Raw genomic sequence first — 23,818 nt, forward strand, 5'->3', positions numbered from 1 at the left:
CTCGTATTGGTCGTTGGCTGTAACAACAAACCACTCGAACTTTTCATGTAACTTAGGAGACGTGTTAAAGCGAGATCTCATGAGACTTAACTAATTTACGTTAATTTAATCGCAAATGGATCTAAAGTTAATGCATGACAAATCAGATTTCTCTATACAAAGGAAGAATTAATTAATTACACACATTGAACGCAGCCATAGTGCGTCCTACCAGTCTAAAGGCTAACAGACAAGGAGAGAGAGCTACGAGCCGGAACGCTCTTCACTTACTTTCTAAAACAAAACAAAAAACGTATTACAGTCGATCACAATCAGTCACAGGTTGACAACCGGTATGTCTTTGAAAGATTATTTACAAATAATAATTACATTTCACAAAATTATTTGACACGTGTGATTTAGACTGGAAGTTATTTACAGAAACAGATAAGTGCACATTTTTGTGCTTTCCCTGTTTTTTGCAACGTTAAATTTATATAAAGTTACGTGTCCATTTACTGTTTCAAGCCCCATCCTTAGCAATCATGTACAACTGCTCGCTTGTAGAAAGATCTGTACCTAAAGACTGGAAAGTCACACAGGACACAAAAATGACTAGGAAAGAAAACTGGAGTAATCCTCCAGATTACCTACCCATTTCACTGATGTCGACTTGCGGGAGGATTTTGTAATATATACTGTATTCTAACATTGTTAATTACCTCGAAGGGAACGATTTATTGATACACATCGCGTATTCAGAAAATATACCTCTTAATAAGACAACAACTTCTTTATTCACATGGAGCAATGGGTGCTATCGACTGGGGATCTCAAATCCATTCCACATTTCTATGTTTCCAGAAGGCTGACGCCTTTCCTCTCAAGCCTAATCAGATGCCATGCATATGGAGTATCCCTTCAATTGTTCCACTGGATCTGTCATTTGTGATTTCCTCTCAGAAAGGAAACAGTTTGTAGTAATCAACGAAAAGTCCGCGAATAAAACAGAAGTCATATCTGGTTTTCCCCAACGAAATGTTACAGTCCTTCTACTTTTCCTACCCTACGTAAACGATTTATGAGACAATCTGAGAAGCCCTCTTAGATTTTATGCAGCTGATACTGTGATTTACCATCTAGCAATGTCAGTAGAAAATAAAAAAAAATGGCAGTTAATTCTACATAATTAAAACTGCAGTCATCCACATGAGTACTGAAAGGAATCCGTTCAATTTTAGTTACATGACAAATCACCCGAATCCAAACGTGCTCAGTGCAGCTAAACATATTGGTATTATGATTGAAAACAAATTAAACTGGAACGACCACATCGATAATGTTGTGGAGATGGAATATCCAACAGGTCTACTGAAGAGACTGTCTACGCTACAGCTGTCTGTTTCTTCTGGAATACTGCTGTGCAGTATGGAATGCATACCAGATAGGATTGATGGAGGGCATCGAAAAAGATCAGAGAAAGTCATATTTCACCTAACACATCCTACCCAATGGCCAGGATAAAAGTGAGCTTGGTGCTCGTTTATTCTTAGGAAGTCATTATCAATTAATTTAGAAAATGACGAATAAGTAATTCAAGCAAAATGAAAGTGACTTGATGGAAAATTAATTCTTTGATTAACATTTGATGACATTCACAAAATAAAATAAAATACGAAGAAACTATGTAGTTATTGAGAGTTCTGATAATCCGACTGCTTTGAAGAACTCGGACTGAAAATTTGGTTATGCTGCACGAAATAACATTAGGATCACAAATAATAAACCAGTGAAACCATGGCTCAGCCCATTTCTCCTAGGCGGTGACTGGGGAACTCATGTTGTCACAATGATGTTACCTCTTTGATTTCCTGTAACGGCCGTTTATTGCGCAAATACGGCATAAAGACTATTTACAAACCAACAAAGGAGATCAAAGAGTGTCTAAAATTGGTAAAGGAGAAAAGAGACCCACTTGCAGTGTCTGGAATATGCCGCATACTGTGCACATGCGGAAAAGTTTGTGCTGGATTGACTGGATGATCAATCAACACCAGGATCACATAAAAGTTTGATGTTTCCAGCATTACACCCTATTTTAAACTGGACTACTGACCTCTTTGACGGATGAACGTTTTTGTCACAGATGCACAAAGAATGTTGGGTTATCTACTGGTTACCGTTTGAAATAATTTACGAAATTAATATGTAGCCCTGAAGATGTAGCTCTAACGTCGCGAAACTAGTTGGATCATAAATAAACATTTATTAAACAGTTGATGCGGTCTTTTTCATCGTTGTGGAATTCCACAGCTGTAGATACCCGCAATAGAAAATTAGGTGTATATGCTATCGGGACGTCGAGTTGCAGCAACGAGCCACCAGAACATACCAAGAGGGTTTCTTAACAATGACGAGAAATGGCAACACAACTTCTGCTCTAAGCAGTTACCGATTGCTGCAAACAAGGTCAAAAGTTAATCTCGTGTTTGAGCTAGTTTGTATCGTGCGTTATTTGCGTTAGCTTTAAGAAACGTCCGTATAACACATAACGTTAAGTATTGTTATAAACGAAGTTTACTTACATATAACTATTCTACACAGTCTATACCAGGAGGAATGGTCAGTATTCAGGGATATGACAGAAACGATCATTCGTAGCAGAAAAGTTTAGCAATAATGGATCGCAATTCCCATATCTCAAGAGCTATGAACACTTCAGTTTCAATACTGTGAAACGAATCTCTTCCACCGCAAGCTCTTTGGTTTCCAAATTTTGGAAGGAGATAGTATGGAGAGAGAAAAAAGTGTGGTAAACATGGGCTCTAAAAGGCATATCTTAATAGCTATGAGCACTTCCTGATCTTAGATATTGTGCAACAAACCTCTTCTTCTGCAAGCTCTTTGCTTTATGCATTTTGAGAGGTGGTAGTCTGAACCTAAGCAGAAAAAAAATACAGTAAACATGGTTTCTAAAGTGCATACCTTAAGATCTATGAATACTTCTTGACCTTCGTTACTGTGAAACACATCTCTTGTACTGAATAAGTGCTCATAACCCTTAAGGTATGCACTTAAGAGCCCATGTCTACTGGACTTTTCTGCGGTCCATACTACCTCCTCCCAAAATATGGAAAGCAAAGATCTTACGGTAGAAGAGTTCGTTTCACAGTATCGAAGTTGACGAAGTGTTGATAGGTCTTAAGGTATGCGTTTTTAGAGTCCACGCTGACTAGACTTCGCTGCTTCGACTACTGGGACACTCTGTATCACGTATTTTACTTATTATGCGTTCATCAAAATGCTGAAGTTTTACATGAGTCAGATATTTATAATTTGGTGATTGTCGGTACGAACGTACGCCAACATGGTCATTTCACTGCACATTATTGGGTTTTGTCTTACTTACGCTGATGAGCGGAAACGCTATGGCCACTGCCGACCACGTGACTGAGCCCCGCGTGGCAGAGCTGCGGGCACGTGACGCCGTAAGGCCGGGTTTCCCTAGGAGGAGGAATTTTGCGCCGCGTAGTGCGTGGTGCGCGCCTCGCCGCCCTCGACAGCGGCAAAGTAGTGTACGTGTTTTCTGACAGAGCGCAATACGTAACGCGCCAGCGCTTTTACTTCAGGTGTGGCAGGCCGATTGGTTCGCGCTGAGTCTACTGCATTGCACGCTGCGTTCTGGTGAAGCAATTGCTGTGAGCCAAGTAACGTCCGTCTGCAAAATGACTGCAAAGTATGCCAAAGAAGAAGAGGAAGATATGCGCTCAAGTGACTCAGTGGTCAAAAACATATTGCTGATTGTTTCTCTGCGCTTCGCATAGGTCTGGAGCAAATAATGTTCTTCTACGTTGTCCTTTTTACGTATAGTTACCAGCGAAGCCATGCGACTCATCGATACTGTACGGTATATCTGGACTTCGGCTAAATTAAGATTACCTTTAAACATTGATCCCAGACAGCACGTATGGACTGTATAGTTAATGCGCTCGCTGTCCATTTTCTCGGAAAACAATAACGCGCAATGTATTTAAGCTATTCATCCTTGATCACGCAAAGCACCTTGTCCTCTTCAGGCAGCGCAAAATTCCCGCTCCTAGCAAAACCCGGCGTAATTGAAGTATGTAGGCGGAGCAGAGACGAATGTTTCATTCATCAATCATTGTTACGACGATGCAGGCTGCAGATGATGAAATCCACCGACATGACTGACGAAAGGCGGACTCTTATGGTCTGGCGTCTGGGAGGAAGCATCTCGGGAACCCCAAAGCTGGTCGGTTTTCCTCGTGCTGCTGTCGTGGGCACGTGTAGAAGGTGGTGGCAGGGCGGTGAAGCGACACGCAGGGGACAAGGTGTTGCACGTCCTGGCCTCATCACAGGGAGTCGATGGCGGGAGCGTGTCCTCTCTCTAAGGCTGGTATTACACTATCAAATTTCTTTGTCCAATATCTTTGTCCAATATCTTTGTCAAAGATATTTGATAGTGTAATAGGGACTTTGTCAAATGTCGTCCAATATTTGATCAAATCTAGGGCCTCGCTGTATATTTGATCAAAGAAACCGCTTGTCTTCTGTTCACTGCAATGTGACATGTTACCACATGGAGCGCTAGCATCGCTGCAGCGTTCTGTCGTCTGTAGTGTTTTTATAACCATTGCCGGTAAATACAATTGGTGTGTGCCGACAACTACAAAATTAATAGAGATGTCTGAAGCTGATGAGGCGCTTCACAACGTGGGGCACCCTGAATACAAAAATAGATTAAGAAGATTGGAGACCTAACCTGATCTAACCTAACCTAACCTAACATAACCATCTCCTGTAGCAAGGAATCGGAGTGTTATAGTGAGCCTGTCTTCTGAAGATGTAGCAGTTCTTAAGTGAATATTGTGCTTTGTGATATGAGGATACACTTCATTGAGCACATACAGAAATGTATGCTCATCCATTCTTAAGTAATTGATGTACGACTTGACGTCTTCCACTGTAAGCTCACGTGACAAGTTTTGTTGAATGCTTTTATCGTGTCGTCGTAAAACCCACGGCTTCACCCAGATTAGATTAGTTTTTTCGTTCCATAGATCCGTGCTGAGGAGATCCTCGTGGATGTGGAACAGTCGATTTTTTTAAGAGTATGAATAAATACAATACATCATTTGTTTCTATTAAAAATTTCGCCAATGGAGTAGAAGGAGTTGGCCAGTAGTAAGTCTTTCAGGCTCCATTTAAACTGATCTTTATTTCTAACTAAATTTTTTATGTTTGCTGGCAAATTATTGAAGATGAGTGTTCCTGAGTAGTGGACCCCTTTTTGAACTAAAGTAAGCGCTTTTAAGTCCTTGTGCAGATCATTTTTGTTCCTGGTATTGTATGTATGAACTGAGTTGTTCGTTGGAAAAAGAGATATATTATTTACGACAAATTTCATTAAGAAGTAAATATGCTGAGAGGCAGTAGTTAGTATACCCAGTTCTTTGAAGAGGTTTCTGCAGGAGGTCCGTGAATTTACTCCACAAATAATACGTATTACACGCTTTTGGACCTTGAAAACTTTTGTTTGACTTCAAGATTTACCCCCAAAATATTATCCCATATGACATTATGGATTGAAAGTATGCAAGCTTTTTCATTTTTATGTTGCCTATGTCTGCTAACACTCGAACCGCAAATACAGATTTGTTAAGGCCTTTCTGCAGTTCTGTGGTGTGCTCCTCCCAACTGAATTTATTATCAAGTTCTAATCCCAGGACTTTTAAGACTGTCAACCTCGTATGTATGGTTCCATTTTTGCCCCCACTTCTTTTCCGCATGTGCACACAATGCAATTGGAGTACGTAGAACTGCTGCGGTTAAATAACAAGTTGTTGTCAGCCATCTTGAACTTTGACGAAAAATTTGATGACAGTGTAATACCCCTTCTAGCGCTACGTCAAAGATCTTTGTCAAATATATTGGACGGAATATTGGATCACATCTTTGATCAAATCTTTGACAAAGAAATTTGATAGTGTAATACCGGCCTAAGGCACGATACGCGGCTACCTGAGGCGGATCTTGTAACCTCCGTCTTCCTAATCGGCCTACTCGACTGCGACATAACTGACCATGATCGCGTATGCCTAATTAAATTTTACAGTGAGTAAGGCTATCGTTACCGAAGGCAAAAAGCTCAGGTTAGTTGGAGGAAAGTGTACAACAGTCTCTTCTGAAGGAAGAATCTATTCCAAATTTAAGCTAAATTTAAATGATATTTTTGAAATGGCTGGAGTATAATGCAATCGCTCACGAACCACACAGAGGGAAAAAGGTTACGACATAACATTTAGTACAAAAATCACTGATAATACAAAGAGAACACTGATTAGCTAAAAAAAAGGATAATTAAACGGTCGCCAGCCCGCTAGTGCAATGAATCTCTAGATCTTGAGAAAGTTAATGGCAAAGAATTTTAAGTAAATAAGCACTGGCGTGGCAACAGAAAGTTGTCACGCTTTTCCACAGCACAACAGTTCACGAAAAAATAAATGAATCGAAAAGCACTGAGTTTGCAGTTACTTATTCTGAAATACTAATTTTGTAAGTAACGTTAAATGAAATTGCTGGTTAAATAAATGACTGGCTTCACTTAAACTTCGTTATTTAAAAAATAACTTTCAGTAACCACACCGGTATGTAATGCAAAATTTAGAAAAAGTCAAGCAGTTTACTTTTGATTATCAAAGACTGAACTAATTTTACTTTAAGCAAATGAGCAATTGATTTTACTTTTAAAATAACAACACCAAAGTACATACCAAGCCAGCAGAAGTCACTCGCTAGGGTAAATACAGTCGCAGTCTTAATTTGTACTGTATCTTTATTTATTAGTTTTGCCAGTGAAATATTACTGTACTTCAAGTACTCTCTGACATCCAGTACAAGAATGAACAGTTACTGAGGCAGAAAATTTAGACTCAAACTGGTCATTAGCAATCACACAAAACTGACAGTAAATAGTTAAACAATTTTCATGTTCTTACGACACTCGGTGATTCCATGGAAAGGAAAAGGTAGTCTGTTAGGTAATAATGTCTGCGGACAATGACAACACAGGTGCGCCATAAATCTTAACTATTGCAGGCTATTATTCTGGTTAGCCATACTACGTGAAGGAAATGTTGCTGAGTAATGCGTAAGTAAGTTTATAATTTTTCACTTAACAGTGCACGATGTTGTAGCTGCGCGGACGACGAAGAATGTAGCCGACGACAAAGCTGAGCTGCCGTTGTTGCGGCTGCTGCTGTTCGATGAGAACCCGAGTCGTCTCCAGAGCCACGGATGATTATGGGCCGAGCAACAGCTGGAACTGCAGCTTCCTCCGCCTGTCCACTCCTACCGTGCTCTCGATACTCACGGGTTAACGAATCAGGCGCGCCTACAACGCGATCGTAGCTGCACACCGCGTCTGCGGGGGCACCCAGCAAGCCCTTCCGCACTTCTTCATGACTCGGACTGCTCTGCCTCCACCCTGCTCGCCGCGCGACGGAGACTCTCCTTACGCGAAGATAAACAACGGCACAGCTACTGCCATTTTGTCGTACTACGGATACATTTACATAAAGTTCCCTTGGTTATTACCCAGCGAATTACAATGTTTTTATTATGATTAACGATATAAATAACGATACAGCCGTCCCCAAAATTCATATGAAATGTCTGATACCACCTTCTTTTTTTTTTATATGCATCCCGATAGTTATCCGACACTTCAGTGCTTCCTAAGGCCTTGTATGTGTGTCTATCTATCATTCTGTCCTATGTGATAAAAAAAACCTTGATATTCATTGCGAAGGCGTATGGAATGTTCTAGAAGATCGTGCGTTGTCATAATTACCGGTGGACTGTTGTCATTGATCAAATTATGTAAATACACGAAATTAAGTAAGTAAACAAGAAATTGAAATAAAGAGGCCTTACCAATAAATAACTAGAGACTGCAGAGATGTTACCATGAAAAATCAATGCTTCTTATTAAAAAAAAACGGTAATCTAAAAATCCAGTAATAGAAAACATCTTTATCTTGACAATCAGCTTAAAGGTTAATACCAAGGATGTATTTTCATTTGTTACTTATTTTAAAGTCTTCCTCTGCAATTAATTGTCTTTGTAATTACATTTCTAACTAACTCGCCACTTTTTTACATCTCACAGTTTCCCAGTTTCAGAATTTGAGGCCTTATTTGTAACTTTCTCATATGCAGTCGAATAGAGCACAAGATCTGCAATGTCATTTGATGTTAGGAACCAAATCCAAACTGTAATTAACTACGTAACTAAAATAATATGAGGCACATTATAGTAATTAAAGTTCAGAATGATTTTCCTATGGAAAACTAAAGATATTTCTAGAAAAGACTGTTATTCAAATATTCTATTTTATACCTTATTCGCTCTAACATCAGTTTCTTTACGTTTTGTAAATTTTAATTATAATATTGAAATTGTACAAATTTAATAATGAACTATTTTGGAAACTATTGTTAAAATTCCATATAAAGAAATGCAGCGATGCTGCGAAAAGTCTACATCTACATCTACATCTTCATAGATACTCTGCAAATCACATTCAAGTGCCTGGCAGAGGGTTCATCGAACCACCTTCACATTCCAATCTCGTATACTTCGCGGAAAGAATGAACACTTATATCTTTCCGTACGAACTCTGATTTCCCTTATTTTATCGTGGTGATCGTTCCTCCCTATGTAGGTCGGTGTTAACAAAATATTTTCACGTTCGGAAGAGACAGTTTCTGTGACACTCTCTCCCACATTTCACGATAGTACAAAACGATGCACTCCGTCAGTCCTATCTGGTAAGGATCCCACACCGCGCAGCAGCATTCTAAAAGAGGGCGGGCAAACCTAGTGTATGCAGTCTCCTTAATAGATCTGTTACACTTTCTAAGTGTCCTGCCAATAAAACGCAGCCTTTTGTTAGCCTTCCCCACAACATTTTCTGTGTTCCTTCCAATTTAAGTTGTTCGTAATTGTAATACCTAGGTATTTAGTTGAATTTAAGGCTTTTAGGTTAGACCGATTTATCGTGTAACCGAAGTCTAACGAGTTCCTTTTAGCACTTTGATCTTCTGATGACTTTATTAGTCGATAAACGACAGCGTCATCTGCAAACAACCGAAGATGGCTGCTCAGATTGTCTCCCAAGTCGTTTATATAGAGAAGGAGCAGCAAAGGGCCTATGACACTACTTTGGGGAACGCCAGAAATCACTTCTGTTTTACTCGATGACTTTCCGTCAATTACTACGAACTGTGACCTCTCTGACAGGAAATCACAAATCCAGTCACATAACTGAGACGATATTCCATAAGCACGCAATTTCACCACTACCCGTTTGTGTGGTACAATATCAAAAGCCTTCCGGGAATCCAGAAATATGGAACCGATCTCAAATCCCTTGTCAATAGCACTCAACACTTCATGTGAATAAAGAGCTAGTTGTGTTTCACAGAAACGATGTTTTCTAAAGCCATGTTGACTGTGTGTCAATAGACCGTTTTCTTCGAGGTAATTCATAACGTTCGAACACAATATATGTTACAAAATCCTGCTGCATATCGACGTTAACGATATGTTCCTGTAATTTAGCGAATTACTCCTACTACATTTCTTGAATATTGATGTGACCTGTGCAACTTTCCAGTTTTTGGGTAAGGATCTTTCGTCGAGCGAACGGTTGTATATGATTGTTAAGTATGGACGTAATGCATCAGCATACTCCGATTGATATACAGTCTCGCCGGCCGGTGTGGCCGTGCGGTTCTAAGCGCGTCAGTTTGGAACCGCGTGACCGCTACGGTCGCAGGTTCAAATCCTGCCTCGGGCATGGATGTGTGTGATGTCCTTAGGTTAGTTAGGTTTAAGTAGTTCTAAGTTCTAGGGGACTGATGACCTCAGTAGTTAAGTCCCATAGTGCTCAGAGACATTTGATATACAGTCTGGACCTGAAGACTTGCTTTTATTAAGTGATTTAAGTTGCTTCACTACTCCGAGGATATTTACTTATACGTTACTCATGTTGGCAGCTGTTCTCGATTCGAATCTGGAATATTTTCTTCGTCTTCCTTTGTGAAGGCTTGTGTTTAGTAACTCTGCTTTGGCAGCACTGTCTTCGATAGTATCTCCATTGCTCTCGCACAGAGAAGGCATTAATTGTTTCTTGCCGCTGACATACTTCACATGCCACCAGAATCTCTTTGGATTTTCTGCCAGGTTTCGAGACAAAGTTCCATTGTGGAAAGTGTTATAGGCATCTCGCATTGAAGTCCTCGCTAAATTTCGAGCTTCTGTAAAAGGTGGCCAATCTTGGGAATTTTGCGTTTGTTTAAATTTGGCATGTTAATTTCGTTGTTTTTGCAACAGTTTTCTTAACCCGTTTTGTGTACCAATGATGATCAGCTCCGTCTTATGTTAATTTATTTGGTATAAATCTCTCAATTGCTGCCGATACTACTTCTTTGAATTTAAGCGTGATCTGGTCTACACTTATATTATTAATTTGGAATGAGTGGAGATTGTCTCTCAGGAAGGAGTCAAGTGAATTTTTATCCACTTTTTTGAATAGGTATATTTTTCGCTTATTTATCGCGGATTTGGGGATTACAGTATTCAATCTCGCTACGACAACCCTGTGTTCACTAGCCCCTGAAAAGGTTTTGATGCTCGTTACTAACTCAGGAGTATTTGTTGCCATCCACCCTGCTGCACCCTCGATTATGAAAATGTGAGGAAAATAATGTCTTGTGAAATATTAAATGGTTTAAATGGCTCTAAGAACTATGGAAATTAACATCTGAGGTCATCAGTCCCATAGAACTTAGAACTACTTAAGCCTGACTAACCTAATGACATCACACACATCCATGCCCGAGGCAGCATTGAAACCTGCGACCGTAGCGGTGGCGTGGTTCCGGACTGAAGCACCTAGAACCGCTCGGCCACAGCGGCCGGCATGAAAACATTAAATCGTTCAAAAATGACATGAGTTTTCCCAGTACCTCCGCACCTCTAGGCTCGTAAACTAAACGTCGGTACTTACATAAAGGAAAATTTTATTAACTTTTATCAAAATTCTTCTAGTCTTTTTTTCGTTTAACTTCCCTTTAAACGTAATTCTTTTCTTAAATTTAATTTCTGGTCCATGAATGCTTCATTTCAGTCACTGCATAAACTATTTTATTTTGCACTAATTTAATGATGTGAGTTTGCGTAAAACATAATTATAGTAAAGTAGCATTTATATTTTCCCACGGTGCGAAGAAATATATGTTTTATGATAACCATCCAATAAAATCTACATATCGTTTTGGGTTTACTGTTAACTGCTGTTTTATTTTTGTACCCTAAACTTCAAGGACTAAAACAGATCATGGGTCTGCTTTTAGTTTTTTCTACGTGCCGTATGCTGGCTTAATCCAGCATTGTTTTTGCTAGGTGCCGCACGCTGGCTTAATCCAGCACCGTCTGTGACAAAGCATACTTGGAGCCCATGACGATGCTCTTTCAATTATCCTGATGACAGCAGCCGATACTGACTAGCAGTTTAAAGTTTTATCATACAATGAAGGCTTTCACGACCGGATGTTTCAGCTGCTGAGAATTTTTCCGGGTTGTATGGCCGTGGTCCATGGAACTCTTCCATCCCTGACGTTCCGTCTAAGGCTACGTTGGACATCTTTGGAGGTGCTCCTGGTTGTGCTGAGTGTTGCCGACTCAACACAACCGGGAGCACCCGAAGATGTCCAACGTAGCCTTAGACGGAACGTCAGGGATTGAAGAGTTCCATGGACCACGGCCATACAACCTGGAAAAATTCTCAGCAGCTTAAAGTTTTATGTTACAACGTTGGGAAAATACTAAATGTACAAATGTAGCATTTCCAAAGTTTGAGAAACGACCATTAATATCCGTCACTTCTTAGTGCTAACAGTTTCTTCTCTTCCGACGCTGGATGCCTTACTAATCTTCGCAAATACGTACTGAATCGTTTACTGATGAGGAATCATTTATAACAACACTTTTAACATTGCTTCTAATGGTATGAAGAACGACATTCAAAGTTGGTTTATGACATTTCAGATGCACACTAATCAAAATTACTCATGCCATGCAAGAAGGACGAAAAAAACTTCCTTTGGAACTGTCAATACTTCAGCTCTGACTTTCACTTACTTGAGTTGTAACGATGCAGCGTCTATGGCCTGTTTGTGTGGTATAATTTCTTAATGTAGTTTTTTTCTGTTTGATATTTATTGTACAACAATTTGTTTTCAACTTTTGTCCCAATTTTATTTAACAAAGTTCTTATTTCTTTTTCAAATACGATGCGTGCGACGGCAGCTTGAAAACGAGGCCAAGAATCGATATTCGAGTGTTCGAAGAGAAGAAAATTGTTGGCTGGGTAGCATAGAGTCTCAGGTTGTGTAATTTAGCGCTGTCCAGAGAATAATAATATATTTGTCGCCTCAACGAAATCTAGCAGAGCAAGGCACATGACTGAAATACAGAGCGAAATACTTCGAGTGAGAAGCGAAAAACTTTGTTAGTACTGTGTTGAAACAGTTTTATTTTGTATTTGTCCTGCAATAATAAGCCAGATGCGCGTTGCCAACGTACATACTTGTACGCTCCCTAATGTACGGCGAACACTTTCACCGCTAGGGGAGAGGAAACGCTCTGGTGCCTTGCGTGAAGTGGCAGACGATGTGTTCTGGAGCAGTTGCCGCCATCTTCTTGAACAGTCGTTATTATTAAGCACACATGGATGAACGAGCACGAGCACGAGTTGACGCAGTGGCTAGCCCGGCAAGTGGAAAGCAACAAACGGTTAGTGGCAATAATCAGGCTCTCATATACCGTATCTTATAAAGGTTTGCTCTTCATGTTTTGTAAACTTATAGATAGGAATCATTGTTCATCAAATCAAACTTTCTTTGTTCTTCGTCCATAGTTTCAAAACACTAGTTTCTGTTTTCACATCTGAAATGTTTGGTGCCGTTTTGTAATTACACATACAAGTATTAGGAAGTAAATGTGTCATTAAGGGTGATAAATATGGACGCAATACACAATCTGCTCAATCTTTGTACTACGTGATGAAGTTTCAGTATTTCGTTAGCAGTGAAGACAAATAACTTTCTTAAAGAAAAGTCTAAATCATAATGTTCCGAGTGTGATTACTCAGATTTGAATTTACAATGGTACACGGCATAGTGCATTGTTGACACTTAAACAACATGGCAATAGGACAAAGCGGCAGCCGAGATACTAGCTGGCGTCTTTGACCAAAGATAATGTGAGCATTCTTCAGACGATGTAAACAACACGGTGACTATAGCATAAAATCATTGTTCATATTTTAAAACGTAAATAAAACCATCAGTTCAGATTACGAGAATTTAGAGCAGCGGAGAAAAAATAATGCTTAGGCACATGTTATTAAAAGCAATATTTATCGGAAAGCATATGAATCGAGTATCGCAAAAAACAACTTCACTGCTGTGGCTAATGGATACTGTGACGAGGACTACGAACTTAATAAGTATTTATTGTAAAGAAATCGAAGCTAAAGAGGCTAGTCCTAATCCAGCATACGGTTTTAATGGCCCAGGAAGTTTCAAATCAGTCTGCTGCAGAGTGAAAATTTCATTCTGTAAACCGAAGCTCTTATTGCGGAATAATCTGTATTATCTCATGTGGAGACTGCAATATGTAGTTACGAATATATGTTTGCATCAGTATTGAGTAGAAAAGGTTAGTAGAAGAAGTAGTTTATATCGAAAATAAAACGAAACTAGTATCGACAGAAAAATCTCTACAGCTGTAATGGATACCGCGATAAACGCTACAAACCTTAAAAAATGTTTATCTTTAATGAATCGAGGGTAGCATTGGAAAATGCACTGTAGCTATATAGCTGAAGTGGAGATTGCGACATGCACCTATAACACCACGCTAGTATCAGGGGTAAATCGAAGCTATTATAACAAGAATATCTTTAAGAATTTTTTTTTCTTTTTTTTTTTAAGAAACGACGAATAAGTCACCATACTTGATTTTTATGGCAGCATCACATGAATTCGGTCACAGTACATTTCTCAAAAACTTTTTACAGCTGAATGTTGCGTCCCCATATACCGCATTTACATGTACTTGTAATAAAACTGAATTTTTTCACTTATTTAATATTAGAGTCTCTAAGTTACTCACACAATATTGGCACCGAATAACACAAGAAATGTCACCATTGCAACCCATCTTCGAAATCTGTTTCATGACTGGGAGCCGCGACAGCCTCCATAGTTCGTAATTAGGAGCACTTGAAAATTACGAAATTCTAGAAGTCTCGGCGATTCAGAAAAGATAGTATTTTGTTTTTCGCGCTAAGCAGAAAAAGTTTTTCTAAACGAGCGAGTATGTGGCGACAAATAACGCTACAAAGAAACGCAATTCAAAATACGCACCAAAAAAGCGATGTCACAGAGCCGTTAACATTACATCACTGATCGAAGGCGACGGTTGGTGTTGAAAATTCTTCTTGGGCCGAGTAATGCTTATATTTCATATTATCTGTTTCTTAGCGTGTGATATTTAACATCATTTTCTTCACTTATTACAGTAATAAAAATTATGCTTTTGTACACTGTCAAGGTGACTGAAGTGAAAATATGTTCATCATAGAAACTGTTTTAATCCCTTTTTTTAGGTCGCTTTCTTGGCTGTATTTGTATTTTAAACATAGTTCAGAACTGATGACGGTAATTCAGTGTTGATGATAATACAAAATTAACTCGCTCTCTTCCATCTAGCTTCCACAGGAGTTGGTGGTTGCGTGAAACGGCTTGGTAAGGCCTTACATCCCCGCTGCCCTTCAAAAGCGCCCTGTTGTACGGACAGACTTTGAATGCACACCCGGCAGTATGCGGCTGGACGGACACGACTGAGCACAAAGAGGGCGAGCGGAAGAGATCTATTATGCTATCTTGCAATTTATTTTAAACTAACCTCCCAATGGGCTACAGACTTGAAAATTGAAGCGTAGTTCAGAACTGGATGACAATGCAATATTAACTCTCTTCCTTGTCCGGTATGTGACGGAGGGTATTTTGTTTACCACTGTCATTACCTGTCGAAATATAGCCTGATACTTTCGACATAGCTCAGAACTGGATGACAATGTGGCAAGTCGTTTTCTTGTCTGTCGCCATTTCCCCCCTTTCTCCCATTTCCTGTTCCCGTCGCGGACGGTTTGTGGGAGGGACGATCGCTGGTGAGCTCGAATCTCTCCATTTTTTACCTTCACAAATATTGTAAGTGCGATTTTCAACACACTTTGAAGCACAATGAACACATCTCTTCCTTACGTCTGATTTTATCATTCGGTGCTCTGGACTATTTGGATTGCAACTGGTCTGCAACCTTCTTGATGTTTTCACTACTGTTGATAAATTCCTTTGTCGACTTGAATAATTTCCAATTAGATTTCTCGCAATGCATTGTCTGAACTCTAGGGATGATAGTGTTGATTTGAATCCTGATTCTTCTGCCAATTTTGAATACAGGGTGATTCAAAAAGAATACCACAACTTTAGGAATTTAAAACTCTGCAACGACAAAAGGCAGAGCTAAGCACTATCTGTCGGCGAATTAAGGCAGCTATAAAGTTTCATTTAGTTGTACATTTGTTCGCTTGAGGCGTTGTTGACTAGGCGTCAGCGTCAGTTGATGCTAAGATGGCGACCGCTCAACAGAAAGCTTTTTGTGTTATTGAGTACGGCAGAAGTGAATCGACGACAGTTGTTCAGCGTGCATTTCGAACGAAGTATGGTGTTAAACCTCCTGATAGGTGGTGTATTAAACGTTGGTATAAACAGTTTACGTTAACTACCCGAGGCGATGGATCGGCCGCCAGGCAGCCCGTGACAGAGCACTTCATCACTGGCCTCCAAGAAGCCCTGATCTTACCCCCTCCGATTTTTTCTTATGGGGGTATGTTAAGGATATGGTGTTTCGGCCACCTCTCCCAGCCACCACTGATGATTTGAAACGAGAAATAACAGCAGCTATCCAAACTGTTACGCCTGATATGCTACAGAGAGTGTGGAACGAGTTGGAGTATCGGGTTGATATTGCTCGAGTGTCTGGAGGGGGCCATATTGAACATCTCTGAGCTTGTTTTTGAGTGAAAAAAACCTTTTTAAATACTCTTTGTAATGATGTATAACAGAAGGTTATATTATGTTTCTTTCATTAAATACACATTTTTAAAGTTGTGGTATTCCTTTTGAATCACCCTGTATATTACATACGCATTATTTACACCAATGTCAAGAAGATCAAAGAAAATTCTCAGGTAATACTTAATCTTTGCCTTCCTGTCGATCTCGTAAGTCACTTTCTTCTGGTCCATAAGATCCACCCCTCCCATACACTGGTTGTACTTTCTTATCATAAGAGGACACTGAACATTGATCTTTTCAGAAGAACCAGACTGAAACTTCTTCACTGTCGTACATGGTATTGGGGAAATAAAATTAGTCAATAGAAAAACTGGCTTGTTATCCATCCATTTGAGGATTGTCAGAGCATTGCTACTGAGACACTATGAATCACCCCTTTTCATTTCCTTGTCTGGAGGGAATGTCTTTGGGATGTTTTTATTATTGGTGTGCTCTGTTCCACATGATCTGATATTTTGTAAACCAAGGAAATACTGCAGAGCTGGAGAGTTAAAAAAGTTTTCGATGTAAATTTCACATCCCAGTCCGGATAGTGATTTTGTCAGTTGCAAATCTACTGACTCACCAAGCCCTACTTCAGGACCTGAGTTTTTTTGCCAGTGTATAAAACACACTCGAATAGGTAGCCAGTTTCCGAATCACATTTGCACCACGTTTTGAAACCCCATTTGACTGGCTTATTTTTGACATACTGTCGCATAATATTATGTCCTTTGAATCTGGTCATATGCTCATATACAGATTGAGCCCTTGTTGCACTAAGAGATTCCTGGAAGGTTTTGTTCAAACGGGTAATTACAGGTCTCACTTTGTATGTGCGGTCTTCCTTTGTTGACTGATCTGCATTGTTGGAAAAATGTAAGTACTTTCGAATCTCTTCAGACTGATGTAGTGGCATAATCTGAGCTGTATAAGGAACACCTAAATCGGGTTCAGTTGCCCAGTAACTTCTAAATGTAGGCAAAATATGGTACCCCATTATCAGGTTCATACCAAGAAATGCCTTGATTTCATCTTCATTTGTGCTGAATGCGTTGCCTGTTTGTTCTGCATACAGAATACTTTAAGGAAATAATATATCATGCACCAAATCTTTTAGGCCAATAGTGGAAGAAAAAATTTCAAATGGCTGTGGCATTTCACGATTTTCACTGACACTAAACAAAAGCAGTTTCCCAAATTCATGATTCATGTTATCACTGAACTGACTTGCTTGGTAAGTTCTGGACCATTTAAATTCTGGTAAATCTGGAAGGGAATCATGTACCTCAGCATTTGGTTCTGATATTTCGTCTGTATGCCTTCTTTTGCTAGGTGAGCTACGTATTTCTTTTTCAGGATCTTCTATAATAACATGTTCTCTTTCATCTTCCATATCTCCTTCAAGAAAAATTTTATCTTCTTCATCCAGTAACAGATTATCTTCGTCATCACTACTGCAAGCCTCCAAAATCTGCATAACACTTTCATCAGTGATGAAAAATTCTCTTTTTCTGGAGCACATGACCTAAAAGCAGATTTTAAATTATACCAGTACAAATTTTTTCCGCTAATTTAATAAAATGAAAGATAATATATTTTCAACCGAATTTTAAACACCATTCTGCTAGTTTTTTTACGTAATAGTAACGATTTCATGACATTCAAAAACAAGTACACAAATTACCATTGTGGTACATTGGGACAACTATGTCCCAAAGAATGAAAATAAAGATTTCCACTGATGAAATACAGTTATTTTCTAAATGAATGGTCTAAAGTAAAAGAGAAACTTACTTGAATATACTTTCAAGCTTTAACAGTAAGGCAGAGAACACAATACGCACACAATAAGTGAATAAATTTGTGTGTCTGCTCGAAGTGAGAACCACCAACAAATAACAGACGACTAATGGTAGTTATAGTAATTGTTGCCATAAAAGATGTACGATATTAAAGAAAACGAATATCTCTGCTTCAAGTAGAGCATCTGCAGCACATCAACTGTGATTACAGTCCAATTAGTAAGGTGATTTATATGTGGGACAAATGTGTCCCATGTACGTGAAAGGGTTAAAAAAAGGAATCGTTGACAGTACTCTTCGCACACTGTCACTACAACGACGTTTATTCACACTATGGGAGACCGCGACACATATACTAGTATTTGTTTGGTTAGATTTATCGTGCTAAAATTCTTTAGTGTTACAAGATGATTATTAAAGTATAACTTAGTATATATACTTCTAACACAATATTACATTTGACAGTACAAAATAACTTTATACAGGCTTAAATCGAGTGCATAAACGTACATTTCGTAAGGGGCATGTTTACGCTCCTATGTGGGCACGTTTACGCGTACCATAGAACACAACCATGAGTAAACAAAACACACTACTAAAATTTTCAAAATATGCATTATTGGCATTATAGATTTACTTCCACCTGTTAGCGTAATACGGCCTATGTAGGAGTTTGAATGTTGAAGGTCTATTCTTCACCACTGTCCGAGTTGCAATTTATGCACGCAAAAAAATGTGTCTACTGGGCGCATTCTTGATCTCTTTTTGATTGGTTGTACCGTTTCAGTCTCCGCCCGGAGATCAGAATGGGGGACTATTTTGTCTTCGGAATATTTTACCCAAGAGCATGCCATCATCATTTGACCGTACAGTGAAGGTGCATACCCTTGGGAAATATTACAGCTGTAGCTCCCCCTTGCTTTCAGCAGTTCGCAATACCAGCACAGCAAGGCCGTTTTGGTTCATGTTACAAGCCGGATCAATCATCCAGATTGTTGCCCCTGAAACTACTGAAAAGGCTGCTGCCCCTCTTCAGGAACCACACGTTTGTCTGACCTCTGAATAGACACCCCAAAGCTGCAGTTGCACCTACGGTACGGCTAAATGTATCGCTGAGGCATCCAAACATCCCCACCAACGGCAAGGTCCATGTGTCACATCACGCAAAGAGTTTGGTTCAACTGCAATCTGAAATTCAGTCACTGTTGGCAGACAATGTGGGCTGAGTCCTTCGGATGATTTTTGAATTAGAGAATGGAGGAATGAGTATACACTAAAACAAAAAAACCACGCACCTCGAAGAAATTGTTCGGACGGGATGGAAATCGGTAGACGTGATGCACATGTACAGACAAACAAATTATTACAATTTCAGTAAAATTGGATGATTTATTCAAGAGAAAGAGCTATACAAATTGGCAAACCAATAACGCACTGATTCACCTCTGGCCGTTATGCAAGCAGTCATTCGGTTTCGCACTGATTGATAGAGTTGCTGGATCTCCTCCTGAGGGATATCGTGCCAAATTCCGTCCAACTGGCGCGTTAGACTGCCAAATTCTTGTAATGGTTGGAGGACCCCGCGGTGTGGCCGTGCGGTTCTAGGCGCTTCAGTCTGGAACCGCGTGATCGCTACGGTCGCAGGTTCGAATCCTGCCTCGGGCATGGATGTGTGTGATGTCCTTAGTTAGGTTTAAGTAGTTCTAAGTTCTAGGGGACTGATGACCTCAGATGTTGAGTCCCATAGTGCTCAGAGCCATTTGAAGCATTTGGAGGGCCCTGCCCACAATACGCCAAACGTTCTCAATTGGGGAGAGATCCGGCGACCTTGCTGACCAAGGTAGGGTCTGGTGAGCACGAAGGCAAGCAGTAAATACTCCCGCCGTGTGCGGACGGGCATTGTCTTCCTGAAATGTAAGCCCTGGGTTATTAGCTATGGAGGGTAAAAAGACGGGTCGTGGAATACACCATCACTGTCTGGGACTTCTCTAGACAAATCTTCGCTGATTATTGGGGCAGATTTCGAAGCAGTCAATGAGATTCTATAGCAGGACTCCTTTGGTTGTCATCCGCGGCTCCATTACAGCTGCCTCGTGATGACTGGGTTTTGTGTGATGTCCTTAGGTTAGTTAGGTTTAAGTAGTTCTAAGTTCTAGGGGACTCATGACCATAGATGTTAAGCCCCATAGTGCTCAGAGCCATTTGAACCATTTGAACCATTACAGCACAATGGCACGTCGACGATATTCTACGCCCCGGTTGTTGCCCTTCGTGGCACGCCACCCTGGGCTTACGTTTCAACAAGATAATGCCTCACCGTACACGTCGAGAGTTTTCTGCTGCTTGTCTTCGTGCTTTACAAATTCTACCTTGGCCAGCAAAGTCGCCGGCGCTCTCTCCAGTTGAGAAGTTTTGGGGCATTATGGCAGGGACCTCGAGACAGATGGTGATTTTGACGATCTAACGCGCCAGTTGAACAGAATTTGGCACGATATCGAGAAAAACCAACAACTCCATCAGTGAAACTTCCTGGCAGATTAAAACTGTGTGCCGGACCGAGACTCGAACTGCAAGGTTTGCAGGAGAGCTTCTGTAAAGTTTGGAAGGTAAGAGACGAGGTACTGGCAGAAGTAAAGCTGTGAGTACCGGGCGTGATTCGTGCTTGGGTAGCTCAGTCTGTAGAGCACTTGCCCGCGAAAGGCAAAGGTCCCGAGTTCGAGTCTCGGTCCGGCACACAGTTTTAATCTGCCAGGAAGTTTCATATCAGCGCACACTCCGCTGTAGAGTGAAAATTTCATTCTAGAACTCTATCAGTGCCAAGCCGAATAGCAGCTTGTATAAGGTCTAGAGTCGTACCAGTGCGTCATTGTACTCGATTTGTGAAGCTCTTTCTCTTGAAGAAATCATCCAGCATATCTGAAAGTGTAATCATTTGCTTGTACATGTACATTGCATACCGATTTCCGTCTTATTCGGATAATTCCTTCGTTGTACGTCTTTTTTTAAAATTTATTTTTGAGTGTATATTCCTCTGTTGTACAAAATTTGAAACGGATGCCAGAAACGGTTTCTTAGGCAAAATCATACAGCTGCTTGGGTGTCGCGATTTGAGTTTTAATTGGCCTATTTAAGTCTTTTATAGCAACAAATGTGACAGTACCTTCAAGTCCGCTGCATGATTGTCCACCGTATCCTACGTCCAAATAGGACCATTTTGATTGTTTTGGAATGAATCTTTTTTGGCAATATGTTGAGAATTTTTTTCTGTATTGTATTATGCAGTAGCACCATCACATAAGTAACATTTTTATGTTACTTAATTTTTCCTTTAACACTGAGATTGGATTTGATTGTAAAACATGGAATGCCACTGTAATGTGTTCTGATCAGTCAGGAATGAAGATATACCGGTAATTCAGATAGTTGAGTTCGTTGTTACCTTCAGCTCAGTACGTAACCAAAGGACGCAGTGTTGCTTGGACAAATTTCATCTTGAAACTCAAATGAAGTAGTCAGAAGTTCTTCCCCTTATAGGATTTTTGTGTCTCTGTATAAAACTGTTTCTGTTTATCTATGACGATACAGGTATCACAAAATATGTCAGTAAGCCCATCACTGTTCTTCTAGAGTAAGTTTGTCTATTTGAACACTGTTTCTATGGGTTACCAGTGTGCAATATGTTTATTAATGAATATTTTGTCCTATTTACTACGGATCACTAGCCGTAATTGTGCAAGTATTTTCATTTTCTCCTGGTTCTTATCGATGTTTCGTCTTAAAATTATTTTCATAGCAATATTAATTGTGTGATTTAGGCCGACATCCACAGCAGGGCCTGTTTCCTATGTACTGTTCCCTACAACAGCAGTAATACATACTGTCAACGTAACAAGGAAACCAGTGAAAGTAGTAATGACGACTTGATGGTAACCCGTATACAGTCCACCCTGACGCATAGAAATACTCAGTGTTGGAGAGAAGGCATAACTGAAAACTTTTTAGAAAGGGAAAGAAGAATCTTTCGGACATACGTGATCAGGATTGGTAGCTGGAAATGGAATTACGTTTCAACGCGTGACAGTAATCAATCTGCCGCAAATTGTAGATCTCTACAGTGTTGCAGCGTGCATTGAGATACGCACTGTTTTTTTGAGAGCTGTTGTCGTAATCAGCAAGTTCGTGGTTGTCCTTCAGATACCAAGCATCTGATTTAAAGGTGAAGTTTCTTAATGTCGTACAAGGAAATAAAAGCATAGAGCGTGTGCTCAGGATACCCAGCCACACAAATTACTCCAGACTGGTTTCCGTTATTTGCTGACCTTCTCTCTAAAGTCCAAGTACATCAGTGAATCATGCGCTTGGAAACTCCACAACATTCCGTATTACTCACAATTTTCCCATCGCGGTGCAGTTGATATTTATATAAATCCAAAAATGAAAATAAATGGGAACTTCTGTCTAAATTTAATTCCAGTTTGCAGTAATTTTGTTAACATTTATACTTTGTATTTTCGATCAGCATTTAGCACATATATCATAATTTCCACCAGCTTGCAGCGAATGCATAAAGTGTTTCTTCTCTTCTAGCGTGAATTTTGATTTTGTTTGAATGGTTTCTGTGTTAGCTTTGTCATTGAGTTCAAAGACACAAATTTGTATTTATGATTCATTTATTACCATTCTGATGATATGAAAAAACTATGAAAGAAAATCTAAGTAATAGTTTTGGTTCAGTGCCAGCAACAATTATGAAGACCTCCATCGTACTTATATACTGATTGGTTCTACATATTGTTCTAATTATTTTCTTCCGACTAAGTCGAACTTTCCTCACACATGTGAGTGCAACCGACTACCGCACTGTTCGCAACGTGTACCTACCTTTAAGACAACACAACACGATTCTGTCTGAATGGTCTCTCACTGCGTACACGGGGGTGCCGTGTCCGTTTGTCCTCCCGAACCACATGTCGTCAAACCCAGTTGATGAGACCGGGCACACTATCGGTCGCGATGTTCACACCGTACTAAACACTACTCTGTTCGAAATCACTTTGCTATCGACGCTGAGGCAGCGTAACGCAGAGGCGCTGAGCAGAGTCGACACATCCCGCGTGGAACGCACGTGTAGTCTTACATTTCATCCAACGACACGCAAACTATACAACGAACAGAGATGGAAATGACATCAGTATGTATTGGAGGAGGTACACAGTGTTTTCGTTTTATACCTGACCGGTAACAGATTTTTAAGCAATATGCGGACTGGGTTTGTTTATCAAGTAACTTTCTCTCCTGACACTCACGTGTTATTTATTTCAAGACGCGTCTCGCAGAAACTCCCATTTTCAAGGTAGTTTTTCGTCTATCATTGCATTCACACGTGGTGCTTTCGATCTCTGAGGTGCTGTATTATTCTGTTGCCTTTAATGTAGTATGTAAACTCCCCGAGATTACGCGCATGTGGACTGTAAGAAAATCCTAAGTAAAAGTGTTTTCCAAGTTTGCTTTCAGCCATATGCAAGGACCCATCATCAATTGCAAAATGATGTATGTTGTAATTTTGCAGTGGAGGAAACGAAATTATGCAGGCATTTACACATCGAAAACATTTCATATGAATGGTATAATACACAAAAAATGCAGTTGAATGTGAGATCACATGCCGAAACCAATAATGAAAACTTTGACTGTCTGCAGAAAAAGTTATTTTATAAGCAAACCCATTTTTTTTACAGTCTCACGCTGTCACCAAATAT

General features: G+C 39.9%; 1 protein-coding gene across 1 annotated transcript in view; it reads right to left on the reverse strand.

Moving 5' to 3' along the window:
* Positions 1-23,028, reverse strand: part of LOC124613852 (serine protease persephone-like) — a 115,631-nt gene extending 92,603 nt beyond the window's left edge. The window contains exons 1-2 of the mRNA XM_047142577.1: positions 22,984-23,028; positions 17,543-17,782 (exon numbers count right to left, since the gene is read on the reverse strand). Coding sequence (XP_046998533.1) covers positions 17,543-17,782; positions 22,984-23,028 — 285 coding nt within the window. The remainder of the gene's footprint in view (positions 1-17,542; positions 17,783-22,983) is intronic.
* Between the last annotated feature and the right edge of the window lie 790 nt (positions 23,029-23,818).

This window comes from Schistocerca americana, chromosome 4, assembly GCF_021461395.2.
Source record: "Schistocerca americana isolate TAMUIC-IGC-003095 chromosome 4, iqSchAmer2.1, whole genome shotgun sequence".
In the NCBI taxonomy this organism is placed as follows: domain Eukaryota; kingdom Metazoa; phylum Arthropoda; class Insecta; order Orthoptera; family Acrididae; genus Schistocerca; species Schistocerca americana.